We start from the raw sequence: 14,562 nt of genomic DNA, 5'->3' as shown, positions 1-14,562 counted from the left end.
TTATGGCCACATAGGCTAACCAAAAGGTCATTTTTTTTTTTTTTCCCTTCATGGAAATATCCTCTCCTAGGAAACCAAATTTCTTTTTTGTTTCCTAGTTTTATTGAAATATATATTGACATATAACATTGCATTAGTTTAAGGTGTGCAACATAATGATGTTTAAAAAAATTTTATTCATGTATAGTTGATTTATAATGTGTTAGTTTCAGGTGTACAGCAAAGTAATTCAGTTATACATATACATATGCCCATTCCTTTTCAGATTCTTTTCCCATATAGGTTACCACTGAATATAGAGTTCCCTGTGCTATACAGTAGGTCCTTGTTGGTTATCTATCTTCTATATAGTAGTGTGTGTATGTTAATCCCAAAATGATCACCACAGTATAGCCATCACCTCACATAGTTACAACTTTTTTTTTTTTTTTTTTTAGCGGTACGCGGGCCTCTCACCGTTGTGGCCTCTCCCGTTGCGGAGCACAGGTTCCGGACGCGCAGGCTCAGCGGCCGTGGCTCACGGGGCCAGCCGCTCCGCGGCATGTGAGATCCTCCCGGACTGGGGCACGAACCCGCGTCCCCTGCATTGGCAGGCGGACTCTCAACCACTGCGCCAACAGGGAAGCCCACAACTTTGTTTTTGTTTTGATAAGACCTTTTTTTTTTTCCAGCATCATGATTTAATTAAGGGAGCATATTCATTGTAGAGAACTGTAGACACTATATTGATGATTGTAAATGTGACTCCTCATTACAGCCTTAAAATTTTGGAAAGCCCAAAGCCCAAAGATGTCAATTATATATCCAAACTACAGGTACAAGACAAGTACATGTATTTTCCATGCTCCAAAATTGAGTACACACTGTACTGTCATAGGGAAGGGGGTTACCAATGAAGACCTGACAATAAAGTACTCAAGATTGATATACCAAAATAAAATACAAAATACGAGTTTATAAGAACAAGTTTGACAATAGCAGAGAGGACCCTTGATAAGAATTTTTAGGATCTATTCTGTTAGCAACTCCACATATACAATACAGTATTATTAAATACAGTCACCATACTGTACATTACATCCCCGGGACTTACTTTTTTATAATTTGAAGTTTGTACCTTTCGACTCCCTTCACCCATTTTGCTCCCCGCCCCCCATCTCTGGCAATCGTCTGTTCTCTGTATCTATGAGTTTGAGGAAACCAAATTCTGATTACCTAGTAAATGTATTTTCTAAGGGATATGGAATCATTCAAAACAAGATATCCACAAATGAAAATAAAGAACGTATGATGTTCTTGATCTGGAAAAGTTCGAGAATCACTAGTTTTGATCAGCCTCCTCACCTCACAGATGAGAGGATAGATTGTGCGATGTCAAGTGATAGCTGTTTTGTGGCAGAAACTGTGTCTAGAACTCAGTCCTCCTGGCTGTGTGTCAGCAATCGTTCTGTGGCTCCACAGCTACTGTCCCTTCATGGAAAGCCTGTCTTGTGAAGGACAGATTAAATTTCTTAAATGTTTGGACAAAGGTGAAGAGCAAGAAACAGTGGTGGAAGTTATAGGAAGGAAAATTTTTGTTTCATATAACAAAACACTTTTAAACAACAGTTGGAACTGTTCAACCAGAGAAGATGCTTGAGTGTTTGAAAAAACTGAAAAAATTAAAATGCATTCAGGCAGAGGCTGAATGGCCATCCTTGATCATTTCCTGTGGTCCTTTTCAGACGTCTAATGTAAAGAGCTGTTCACATATCTGTCTCCTCAGAAGACTCTCTTTTCCTGAAGCGCGGAAACTTAGCTATCCCCATTAACAAAAATTTGTTACGGAAGGGAGGTGGAATGCGATCTCTGATTAGCTTACCGTTTCCATTTCTGACCACCAGGGGACGCAGAAGCCTTCCCTTTACCAAAGACTGGAAATTAATTCACCTAGCGAGCACCTGGGGTAGAAGGACGTGTGCAGGACTAGAGCGAGGATTACAGACCGTATCTTCATGGGAGAGGATGAAGTCAGCACGGAGCAAGCGCTAAGATTGCAGAACAGGGCAAAGTTCTGTTAGAATTACGAAAATATTTACAGCCCTTTTAAAAAATATTTATTTATTTAATTTTGGCTGCGTTGGGTCTTCGTTGCTGCGGGCGGGCTTTCTCGAGTTGCGGTGGGTGGGGGCTACTCTTCGTTGTGGTGCACGGGCTTCTCATTGCGGTGGCTGCTTCCCTCGTTTTGTCTTAAGTAGTTGTAGCGCGAGGGCTCTAGAGCGCAGGCTCAGTAGTTGTGGCGCACGGGCTTAGCTGCTCCGTGGCATATGGGGTCTTCCCGGACCAGGGCTCGAACACGTGTCCCCTGCACTGGCAGGCGGATTCTTAACCACTGCACCACCAGGGAAGTCCTACAGCCCTTTAATCTGGATGCATAGCTCAGATTCTTTCCCTGATTTGAGGATTGAATCTTAGGCCAGTCAGTCCTATTTATTGAGCTCCACTCCATATCTGCTGGATATGTCATCTGTTCCCAAGAAGGAAGATAAATAGGGAAGAGGGAAGAGAGGGTGGAGGTGTGGGGCCGGGGAGGGGAGAAAGACGGAGGGGCAGTGCGAAGAAACCGCCCACTTTTCAGAAAGTGGGATCAGGTACTACTCACCTAGGGGATCAGGTAGGAAAGCTTAAGCTTTCCAATACACACATCCTCCTCTTACAGCTCTGCTCCACAGGTGACGAATCAGTCATTCCTCCTCTGTCAACAAGGCCCCACAGCAAACTGGGAAGTGGGTAATATCTCTGATTTATAGATACAGAAACGGAGTCCCCTAGAGAAACAATAACTTGCCAAAGGTATACACTTTGTTAGTGGCAGGTGTTCTGATTTCATCATTGAACTGCTTGCATTTCTCTTAAGGATCCCCATTGCCAACATCATAAAATCCAAATTCTTCGTCCCAGCCTTCCCCACCCCGCCTCACCTCCAGTTATTTCCACGAGGAACACACTCTTTCAGCTCCAGCACGCAGTCCCCCGGACCGTGAGCATTCCTTTACTCGGAATGCCCTTCCTCCAGGCAGAATTAATTGCTCTCTCTCTCCCACCTGTTACGGCACGAATCACGTTGTCTTAGAGTTCCTCGTGTACGGGATGTTGGCGCCGCCTAGCAATGAATCAGTCTGTTGAGGGCTGGATCCTAGCACAGAGCCCGGCACAGGTAGTGAATGGCTGTTGAATGGAAAGGCTGGAATTGAGGTCAGACAGACCCACTCGCGGCGGGATCTCCCATTGCTGCTCCATCGGGGGACCCGGAGCTACGGGAGGTGGAGTGAGAGGCGTGGAGGGTGGCCGGGCGGCGGCGGGGCACTGGCCCTTTAAGGAGGAGCGCGGGGCGCGGCCCAGGTAAGGGGCGGGTCCGCCGGGCGGATCAGCGCTGCGCGCCGGCGCCGGCCGGGGAGCCGGATTTGGAGTACGCGGCGCCGGCTGGGCCGGAGAGGGCGGCGCGGCGGAGCCTCCAGTGGCCTCGGACGCTCCTTCTCGCCCGCGGCCGCCGCCCGCCTCCGCCTGCTCCTCCGTCCTGGCCGGGCCCGGCCGCCACTTCCGGCCGCTCACCTGGGACGCGCTCACCTGCCTCCGGGCGCCTGGGCACCAGGATGAAGGACCGGCTGGAGCAGTTGAAGGCCGTGAGTCCCGCCGCACCCGGGAACCGGGCGGGCCGGGGGCTGCGGGGGTGGAGCTGCGCGGGAGAGGGTCTTCCCTCGCTCCCCCACATCGAGGCTGGGCGGGGGGAGTGCGGGGCGGGCGCAAGGCCTGTCCTCCCCAAGCCCCAGACGCACCCACCCCTCCTCTCTGGGGTCATGTGCCGGTGATTCATCGCTAGGCTGCAATTTCCCTGGATGCCTCTAGTCTCCGCCCCCCCCCCCCCCCGACCAAGCTGGACAGCATCAGTCTAGAGATGGGATCCGCGGGAGGTGGTGGGTGCTTGGGTCCAGCGGGGCTCTCTGTGAGGTCAAGGGTCACTCACCACCTGCCCCATGCTGCCTGGCACTGTGCCCAGGACCCACCTCCTCCCACGCTCCTCCTCGTTCCTCTCCTGGGGGACGCTGAGACAACTGCCCTCGCCCCCGGAGAGCAGCTCTAGTGGGTGACCTCCCGAGCTGTGAGCTGGTCACGTGCCTGGATGGGGGGGGGGCAGCTCTTCACCACCCAGCTGTCTGTAATTATTAATTTCCCCCCTCCCACGCCCACCCCCATCCTTGGGACAGCTGTGGTCAGGGCCAAGGATCTGAAGGTAGATCGTTTCCGGCTCTGCTGCACAAAAGATGTAAAACCTTAGGCTACGAACTCTTTTGAGCCTGTTTCCTTATCTGTCAAAGGGAGATTGATATGCCTTAGAGATTTGTTATGAGATCAAATGATATAATGGGGCTTAGTATAGAGAAGTGTTAAAGCATGGGTTAAGTCCAACATTCATTGATTCATTGAACAAATAATTATTGAGTGTATTCTGTGGGGCAGGCCCAGTGCTAAGCCCCGGGGATTGGGTGACTCAGGCTCTGTCTTAAGGGAATTTAAAACGTAGCCCGTGATACAAGGTAGTCCATCTACTTGGGAGCTTGTCAGAAGCGCAGAAGCTTAGGCCTCAGTCTGGACCTATGGAATCAGAATCTGATTATTCATAAATCTCCCCGGGTGATCATGAGCACATTGAAGGTTGGGGTACAGGGGACTGGATAGAACTGGGTTTGCCTCCTGGCTCCACTACTTACCAGCCATCCCGTACCTAACCCTGGAGCCAAAGTTATGTCATCTTTCAAATGGGTAGTTGTGAGGACTAAACCCAAGAGAGCGTGCAGAGCCCTCTGTACGGCGCCTGGCACATACAGGGCTAAGCAGTGGTAAATCTTAGGCTCGTCACTGCAAAAGCTCTTCGGAAAAATAAAGCGTCGTACAAGTGTGAGGGGCTTCTGGGCTGATGTCACAGTTATTCTTCTTTCTCCTCCGTTGTCTTGGCTGAGACCTTCTTGACCCTCTCACCTGCTCTAGGTCGTAGAGCTGCGGAGGAGGCCGGGGTGATGGGGAAGTGACAGAGGCCAAGGGGCAGCCACCGATGGTGGGAGTGAGCCTCCCAGCCTCCTACTTGCTCATTGTCATCTGAGCCTCATAACATCCCGTTTACTGTCAGGGCAGAATTGATTGCCTTTGTTTTTAAAGGTGAGGAAACTAGAGCTCAGACTGGGAAGGAGGGACCCCCGCAGGTCACAGAGCTGGTGAGGGCTCAGCCAGGGGAGGAACCCAGGCTGCTGACCCCTCTTGCCCTGGGGCGGCAGAAAGGGAAGAAGAGTGTGGTTTTAGAGATCTTCCTGGAGCGCGCAGCAGGCAGTCCCAAAACAATGCAGAACTGGACGGCAGGCGGAGGTGGCGCCCTTCCCTACGTTAGGAAGTCCATTCCATGTCCGGCTTGCGGGGTCTTAGTTCCCCGACCAGGGATGGAACCTGTGCTCCTGGCAGTGAGAGCGTGGAGTCCTAACCACTGGACCGCCAGGGAAGTCCCTCCCATGGCCCTTTCAACGGCCATTGCCAACAAACAGCACAGAGCCTTAACTGAGCTTTGAGTTCCAAGTATAAATTCACTTTGCCGAGGAACCCAAGCAAGTCCCTTTGCTTTTCCAATCCTCACTGTTACCTTCTGTAAAATGGAGCTAATGCTGTGTTTCTCCCTTTCCCTCTTGGGGATGTGGTGGAAGTGAGATTGTAGACGGCGCCGTTATGATGGCAGTGCTGTTCTGACATCACAGGTGCTGTTCCAGCCTTGTGGAGCAGGGGGATGGGTGGTAACACTGCAAGAGGCCCTGGCTGTGGGTTCAAAGGATTCCGATTGTGGCTTTGCCCTTTAAGAGCTGTGTTCCTTGGTGTCACTTTACCTCTCTGCTCCTCCAATCCCGCTTTGGAAAGCAAGGAGTTTGGCTGATCTCGGAAGCCCCTTCTGGCAATATTAACGTTTTTCTTGAAGACTGTTTGTTGTTAAGGTTTAGATGGCTTTTGGCTTCTGGCCCACGTCCGCTAACCAGCCCCTCCTTCCCCTGGGAGAGAGACACCCCCGCCGCCCCCACCCCCCACCCCCAGCAACAAGATAACCATCTTGTCTCTCTGATTCCTTTTATCAACGTTTGCTAACTGCATGAAACCAATTTCACCCTGAGCGCTGGTGCAACCTCTGCTGTGGGGCTCTTTCTAAACTCTGGGGGAGGCCACGCGTAAACTGTCTCCAGATAGCTGGAGAGCTGTCACGTGCAGGGGATTAGCTCTGCTCCGGGTAGATAGGAGGAGAAGACGTGAAGAGTGAAGAAGCGAGGCTGATGGGCAGACATGAGGGCTCTGTAGAAAGCGTTTTTGGTAGTCAGAGCTGCCCGAGGATGGGCTGGGCTGGCAGGACATGGGAGGGAGGCAAGAAGCTTGTTGGGATGTGGCATGTTGTAGGAATCTGAGTGTTCTTGGAGGGGAGGGGAACCACATGAGGAGATTCAAGGCCTCCATCAACTCTGAGGATGTGTGTTTCTAGAGATGCTTCATTGTGAGCCTGTCCCAAGCACTGGGAGGCTCTGAAGTCCATAGGACTGAGGTCTCAGAGTTGCTCCTCTAAAGTGGGTCATCGTACCCTCCCTATAGGGTCACTGAGGGTGAAACGAGATAATCCGTGATAATCACCCACCACAGTAAATTCGAGTTCCCCAAACTTGACCTGCTGGGAGCAGCATCCACACTGAAGGGCACCGCTTCCTGAGGCTACAGTCACAAGCCCTGGCTCATCTTATCTCTTGCATGGCCTCTCCTGGCTGGCCATCCCAGCAGCCTGCCCTTTCAGGGACATCAGACAGGCTTGCCAGGAATGTGCGGTGCCTACACCCAGCCTGTCTCACAAGGCATTTCCTCCTGATTTCTCACCAGCTGAACTTTGGATCCGCTGAGTCCAGACAATTCCCATGTAGGAACCTCTTACCTGGCCCTCTTTTCATTCAGCAAATGTTTACGGAGGGACTTCCCTGGTGGCGCAGTGGTTAAGAATCTGCCCGCCAGTGCAGGGGACACGGGTTTGAGCCCTGGTCCGGGAAGATCCCACATGCTGCGGAGCAACTAAGCCCCTGTGCCACAACTACTGAGCCCGCGTGCCGCAACTACTGAAGCCCGTGCACCTAGAGCCCGTGCTCTGCAACAAGAGAAGCCACTGCAATGAGCAGCCCGTGCACCGCAACAAGGAGTGACTCCCGCTCGCTGCGACTGGAGAAAGCCGGTGCGCAGCAATGAAGACCCAACGCAGCCAAAAAAAAAAAAAAAAAACCCCAAACAAAAAAACCAAGCGCCTACTGTGTCCTAAGCCCTCTGATAGGTGCTGGGGATGGGGATGGTAATGAACACATACTCCTGGGCCTTAGGGAGGTCACAGTCAGCTAGGGAGACACACAAGAAACAGACACAGTGTCCCATCCTTGGGACAGAAGCAGCCGCAGGAAGACCCTATTGGCCAGCCCCTGGGGACAGGGCACTAGGGCCTGGGGGCTCCTCCCAGAAGAAGCGATGCTCCTGTTCAAGTCCGTGTTAAGGCTGAAATCTAATTCCTTCAGAGGCATGGGGAGTCTCCTGAGAAGAAAGGCAAGGATCCTGGATTTTCTCACCGTTCTCCCGTTGGCGAGTGCTTCACACAGACAACACGATCGGTGCTTTCTGACCTCTGCGTGCCTAGCGTCCTGCTGGGCATCCTGCTAGGCAGAGTCATTTAATTTTTTTGGCCACGCCGCATGGCTTGTGGGATCTTAGCTCCCTGACCAGGGATCGAACCTGGGCCACGGCAGTGAAAGCACCGAGTCCTAACCGCTGGACCGCCAGGGAATTCTAGGCAGAGTTCTTATACAAAGTCCTGGTCTGAAAGAATACATGGTCATATAGGGAAAACAAGGGTATATTCCATGAAAAGAGAACCCCCAACTTCAAAGGTGGATAATGCTCTAGAGAAGCAGTGATGTGTGGGATGGAGGGCAGGGACTTTGGATCCCTGTAGAGATTGACCTGTAGAGACCTGGAAACATCTTGGGGTTTGCTGGTTCCTCCACAGCCAGCGCCAATAAGGGCGCGCTAATGAAATCAACCACCTGAGGCCCTAAGGACCAGACTGACCTCTTCGCTCTTTCTGTTCTGCCTTGTGTCTTGCTGCATCTTAAGTGGCTTGGCCTCCTTCCCCATTTGAAGTTCCCCCATTTGAGTTCCTCAGGAGCACGGTTATAGTATAACCATCAGAAACGTGGAGCTGTACGTCCCCTTTAGAGCTTAATTCCTTCCAAGACTATTTAATGAGCCCCTACTATGTGCCAGGTGCTTTGGGTCACGGCCAGGTTGTAACACCCTGCCTGGAGACTGTCCATTGAGATGCCATCCTTTGGTGATAAGATGGCTAACTGGTCCGTGGTTCCTTCCTCACTTCCTCCCTCTCCCTGACAGGATGCATCCCCTGGGAGAGCTGTTCTGCCATGAGCAGGGCTGAGATGAGAGTGATAGGGATTGAGTAGGGATTACAGACCCATCAGCCAGAAGCCAGAGAGAAAATGCTTGGCCGAGAGAGCCGGGGATTAGTGTTATTTTTATTCCTGGGAGGGGAGCGGGGAGGCCGGGGGTGGGGGTGCTGGCGAGAGCCTGGGAAGAAACAATCGTTCATGTTGTTTGCTCTCCCTTCAGGGCTCCTTTCCCCTTTTGTCAAAATTCCTGCCCATCTTCCAAAACTCCCTTTACAGGCAACGCTCCCTAAACGCAGCCTAGAATATGCCCCCTCCTGCCGGCAGCCCTCACGGGCTGCATGTTGCTTTGCAGTGGAATATTGATACTTCCGTTAAGTCAGCGGGGTTTTTTCTTACCATGAAGTGGGCTTGAAACCACCTTCCATCTGGTTTTTATGGGTTGGACTCTTTCGCCTCCTAGGTCCCATTGTCTGATGGCTCTATGACTTGGTGTCACCGTATCAACTGCAGTAACAATGATCATTTATTGAGCTGCTACTTACTGTCGGAAAGGACTTGTGTTCGATGCCTTACACACCTTGTCTCTAATCCTCTGAACCCCACAAGGCAAGATGGTGTTATATATTATTGCCATTTTACAACTAAGGGAATTGAGGTTCAGATGAGATTGAGATTCCCCAGCTGGGAAGTGGTGAGATCAAGAATTGCACAAGTCTGTCTTGCTTATTCATATCACCCTACGCTGTATATAATCATCTCCCCAACTGCACTGTATGCCCCTGATGCGGTGGCTGATGGGACGTTCTTCTGGGGTCCCAGGGCCAGCACTCTGCATGGTAGTCCCCTAGTAAACACTTCTCCATTGACTGACTGATCAACAGCACCTTGGCCCTTACACACCCCGGATTCATCACTAGGACTTTCCGTCCCCTCTGGGCTGGTGCAACTTTACCTGCTTGAAGTGTGGCGTTTACTCAGGGAACCCATGAATTTGCTAACGAAGCCAGGGGTCACTGTTCTGTCCTCCGGGATGAGGATGGATGAGTTCCAAGGCTCCTAGCTGTACCCCAGCCCAACACCTCACGGAGGGTTGCCCCTTTTCAGAAAGACCGTGAAGGAGAAGATGTGGATACCACGGTGAAAATCTAGCAACCTCGTTCTTCCCCTGGAAAATCTTATATGTCCCTCAAGGCTCAGTTCCAATGTCGCTACAAGGAAGCTTCCAGATCTGGCATTCACCACGCCTTCCCTGGGCTTCCACAAATCTTTATTTTTGTCGATACGTAAAAGCAGCCACGTAATGTTATGTTAAATCCTCCTCTCTCAGAGCCCAGACCACACACGCCTCATTCCCCCTGTGTTTTCACTTCCCAGCCCACAGCTCAGAAAGCTGTAAACCTTGCTGCCCAGTGGATGAACGGGGATATTCTACAAATGAACTTGCTGGGAGATTCTGTAGTCCCGAGGGGCCTCACCTCCAGCCTTTTACATTAGGCCCCTTTGTAGCTTCCTCCCCTCATCACTGTCTCCCCTGTTAGGTCAGCCTGTTTTCTGGCATTGGGCCGTGTCCATGGCAACATTCTCCTGTCTCCATCTGGAGACATGAGTAAGGTTCAGCCCGCACCCAAAGAGATTAGTAGAGCGTATACTATCTGGGTATGTTTAGCTGCCTGGGTCAGGGCAACGCGGTACAGCAGCAAGATCGCTTTTTTTTTTAGAAATAAACGTTTTATTCTAGACTAATTTTAGATTTACAGAAAGGTTACAAGGATAGTACAGAGAGTTCCTGTCTACTGGGTTTCCTCCATTGTTAATATCTCAAGTTATGATGGTACCTTTGTCGAAACTGGGAGACTGACCTTGGTACGTTGCTATTCACTAAACTCTAGACTTGGCTGAGATTCCGCTTGTTTTCCCACGGATGTCCCTTCCTCTGATCTAGGATCCCACCCAAGATAATGCATTTCATTGAGCTGTCATGTTTCTTCAGCGTCCTCTGAGCTGTGACAGTTTCTCAGTCTTTCCTCGTTTTTCACGACCTCTTTGGTACAGCATCTGTGTTTTAGTTCTTTGGATGTTTGCGGGGGGGGGGGCGGGAGTGGAGGGGGGCTGCAGGCTACAGCTGGGGGGGGGGTTTGCTGTTAAGAGGCATCACTCCATGGTGGTGGAGACCAAGGGCTGTGCAGCAAACTGCCTGGGCTCTCCTCCCAGCTCTGGCACTCACTGTCTGCATGGTCTTGGGGAGGTTGCTCGCATCTTTATACTTTATAGTTTTCTCAGCTGTAAGGTGGGGAGGGTCCCCAGAAGATTCTTTTTTTTTTTTTTTTTGCGGTACGCGGGCCGTTGCGGAGCACAGGCTCCGGACGCGCAGGCCCAGCGGCCATGGCTCACGGGCCCAGCCGCTCCGCGGCCTGCGGGATCCTCCCGAGCCGGGGCACAAACCCGTGTCCCCTGCATCGGCAGGCGGACTCTCAACCACTGCGCCACCAGGGAAGGCCCCCAGAAGATTCTTGTAGAGATTAAATGCCTTGGTAAATGAATATAAGGCCCATATCTTAGAATCCTCATCCCAGGCGGTGCTCAGTAACTGTTAGGTATTATAACTATTAGTGAAGTGCTCTGGGAGGATCATTAGGGCGAGGGGCTTGTGGGACAGAGGCTGAGGATGGACTAGAGAAGACACTGAGCTCCTTCCTCCTTCTTGTATCCTTGGCAACTGGATACTGTGGGGTGCTGAGGGGGCAGTGGGGGGCGGGAGGAGGGGGCGGAAGTCAGGAAAAAGTGGAGAAGGCTACGGTAGGGGAGGAAGCAGAAGAGGGTAACCTTTGAATCTCCTTGAATGCTCCTGGGGTGAGAGGGAAAGCAGGAAGAGGTGTGGTCTTCTCACCCCAGATGGACTTCCTGTAGGTATCCTTTGCGTACATCCATGCAACCTTCAAAATCTCCCCGAGAAGTCACCTTTGCATCCGTTTACTAATACCTCCCCCTTCCCTGGGCTCCACCTTGAATTCAGGTGACGCGGTGTGCCCCATCTTCTCCTGGGTGTACAATTCCTTGTGCTAAGTGCTGTCATCATTTACCACGTGGCATTGCAATGACCTGTGAGCCTGTCTGCCTCCCATTTGAGACCATGAGGTCCCGAAGGGCAAGGGGTGCTGAGTTTGGTCTGTGTTTCTCCAGCGTTCTGTACTATTGCTTGGGAAATGATAGATGTTCAATAAATAGTGTTGGCTGAGTAGATAGACAGATGGACCTGTTATTGTGGATGGGACCTTGTAGTGAGTGAGAAGGAGAACGTAGTAGGCGAGGTGGTTGGTTATGAGACCCCAAGATCCTTCTTTAAAACAACCCACTGTGGGGCTTCCCTGGTGGCGCAGTGGTTGAGAGTCCGCCTGTGGATGCAGAGGACACGGGTTCGTGCCCCGGTCCGGGAAGATCCCACATGCCGCGGAGCGGCTGGGCCCGTGAGCCGTGGCCGCTGAGCCTGTGCGTCCGGAGTGCTCCGCAACGGGAGAGGCCACAACAGTGAGAGGCCCACGTACCGCAAAAAAAAAAAAAAAAACCCACTGTGAACACTGGGTTGGACCAAGCAGGGTTCCAGCCCTGGCTTTGTTCCTTACTAGCCCTGTGATTCTGGATGAATTAACCTCCCTAGCCACAGATTACTCATCAGTATAGACAACATCTGCCTGCAGGGCATTTTTGTTTTGTTTTTCCTCCTTCCTCTCTTTAGATGAACTTCCATCCCTTTTCCCTGCTCCTTCTCTAGACCTAGCTCAGGTCCTGAGAAACAAAAGCAGAGGAATTAACATGGCATGTGGGGATGAAACTTTGATGATTTTTGTATCCAACAAATGGAATGCAAGATCTTTTCAAGCACACATAGAAGATTAAAAAATACCATGTATTAAGACATAAATAAAATGTCAAATTCCACAAAATGTTAAGCCATATAGGCCATGCTCCCCGATGTTGATATAATAAAATTAGAAATTAACAATACAATCACAGTCCTCCCCAGGTTTACCCACTTTGGAAATTTAAAACCACCCTTTAAAATAACACTTGGGGGCTTCTCTGGTGGTGCAGTGGTTGAGAGTCCGCCTGCCGATGCAGGAGACGCGGGTTCGTGCCCCAGTCTGGGAAGATCCCACATGCCGCGGAGCGGCTGGGCCCGTGAGCCATGGCCGCTGAGCCTGCGTGTCTGGAGCCTGTGCTCCGCAACGGGAGAGGCCACAACAGTGAGAGGCCCGTGTACCGCAAAAAAATTAAAAAATAAAATAACACTTGGGTTCAAAAGAAACCAAAATGGAAATGACAAACTATTTAGAAATGAATGATAATGAGAGTAGTAAAGGTCAAAATTTGTGAGAATGTCGCAAAAGCAAAATTCAGGAGGAGGTTTATTTCCTTAAATCCGTATAGTAGAGAAATGACTTCATTCAAATAAATGAACTACAATTTAGCTCATTCTAAGGGTCCTGCTGACACCTTCTGAGAATTGGCATTAGAGTCGCATCTTTTGCAGAAACACTTTTTAGAGAAAACTGTCTGCATGGCATGGTCTTGGGAGTTTAATATGTACCCAGCATTGCTCTAAACACTTCACATGCATTTACTAATTTACTCCTCACAACAGTTCTATGAGCAGATTATTCATGCTACAAACAAGGAAACCGAGTCTCAGAGAGGTTAAGTCACTTGTTTAAGGTCACACAGGTACCTACGTGGCAGAGCTGGGTTTTCAACTCAGGCAGTCACATATAGCTCCACATACCTGCACATTCATGGGATTATATGCACTGCTATCTTTTTCATTCATGCGTATAGATTAGATCAACTTAGTTGTACTGACATTGCAGCATCCCCTGAAATAAGTGAGGGCGTGTTTCTGATCCAGCATGGGAAGGGCATCTTCAAATAGAGTGTAGAGGGTAAGAACTGGGGCTCTTGGCTCCCACACACCTGCTTTTGAGTCCTAACTCTGCCACTTATTAGCTGAATCACCTGGGACAAGTTATTTAATCTAATTAAGGAGTTGTCTCAGCTGTCAATGGGGAAAGTCCTATTTGTCTCTCATAAGGTTGCTGTGAGAATTAAATAATATGTGTGAAACCACAAGAGTCCTGCAACAAAATATACATATTATCTGGTGGTATCATTGTTATGGCAGAACGCATGGAGCAGGGCCATCAGGGACTTTGCCTCTTGTTCAGTTGTCCCGCGACTCACTGGCCTTGGGTTTATTCCTCAGTGTCTTCATGTCCAAATGGGGCCAGTTCTTGCCTCAGACTGTTCAGCCAGAACATCATCTTGAAAGTAAAAGTGCGAGGCTCACCCAGGGTACTGTTATCGCTTGATTTCCTCTATCGCAGGTGTTAGGGAAGAGGCAGTCGGTGGAAAGGGGAAGCGTTCCCTCTGGGAGGGTTTTGCTGGAAGAGACCACAGTGTAGGAGGGAGAAGGGGCATAGGAGAAAGTCCCTCTGACTCTCAAATGGGGGACAGAGAACACTGAGTGCCTATTCAGAGCTGACACTTCCTCAGAATTTCTGGCTCTTTTTTTTTTTTTTTTTTTTGCGGTACGCGGGCCTCTCACCGTTGTGGCCTCTCCCGTTGCGGAGCACAGGCTCCGGACGCGCAGGCTCAGCGGCCATGGCTCACGGGCCCAGCCGCTCTGCGGCACGTGGGATCTTCCCGGACCGGGGCACGAACCCGCGCCCCCTGCATCGGCAGGAGGACTCTCGACCACTGCGCCACCAGGGAAGCCCCTGGCTCTTTTAATTAGAGAAGAGAGACTGGAAAAACCCGATGTTGGGCCGAGGGTGCAAGGGCATGAGTGTGTGTTTGGAATCCTTGGGCGTGGTGGTACTTGTCTTTGGGAATCCACAGGCCCTCATCCTGGAAGGAGGCTGGTGGGCGAAGTAGGCTGCAGGGACAAGAAAAGTCACGCGTCCTTGTCTCTTTGAATCGGATTTATTGGGTGAAGATCTGGGTTTATAAAGAAGAGTTTATAGCCCCAAGCAAAGAGCTATTTACATGTTCAGAGAAGGAGGTGCGGGAATCTGTGCTCACCTGT

At 50.8% G+C, this 14,562-nt stretch overlaps 1 protein-coding gene and 1 long non-coding RNA gene across 13 annotated transcripts in view; one reads left to right on the top strand and one right to left on the bottom strand.

Moving 5' to 3' along the window:
• Positions 1 to 574: 574 nt before the first annotated feature.
• Positions 575 to 3,308, bottom strand: LOC113624688 (uncharacterized). The gene is made up of 3 exons (XR_003434435.1): positions 2,642 to 3,308; positions 1,862 to 2,506; positions 575 to 1,483 (listed from the first exon to the last, which is right to left on the bottom strand). It is a non-coding gene; the product is annotated as an uncharacterized LOC113624688 (long non-coding RNA).
• The window catches only part of STX3 (syntaxin 3), a 44,600-nt gene continuing 33,317 nt past the window's right edge, over positions 3,280 to 14,562 (top strand). For 5 of the 12 annotated variants that reach the window (XM_027114608.1, XM_027114605.1, XM_027114609.1 and 2 more), the window contains exon 1: positions 3,328 to 3,662. In XM_027114608.1, coding sequence (XP_026970409.1) covers positions 3,633 to 3,662 — 30 coding nt within the window. In that variant the 5' untranslated portion in view covers positions 3,328 to 3,632. Of the gene's footprint in view, positions 3,663 to 5,174; positions 5,194 to 14,562 lie in introns of those variants that run through there. The other 7 variants (XR_003434434.1, XM_027114604.1, XM_027114603.1 and 4 more) reach the window with 3 other exon arrangements.

The sequence above is a fragment of the Aethalodelphis obliquidens genome, unplaced genomic scaffold, assembly GCF_003676395.1.
Source record: "Aethalodelphis obliquidens isolate GAN/ISIS:26980383/991018 unplaced genomic scaffold, ASM367639v1 scaffold14, whole genome shotgun sequence".
Classification (NCBI taxonomy): domain Eukaryota; kingdom Metazoa; phylum Chordata; class Mammalia; order Artiodactyla; family Delphinidae; genus Aethalodelphis; species Aethalodelphis obliquidens.
This window is presented reverse-complemented; position numbering and strand designations above follow the sequence as displayed.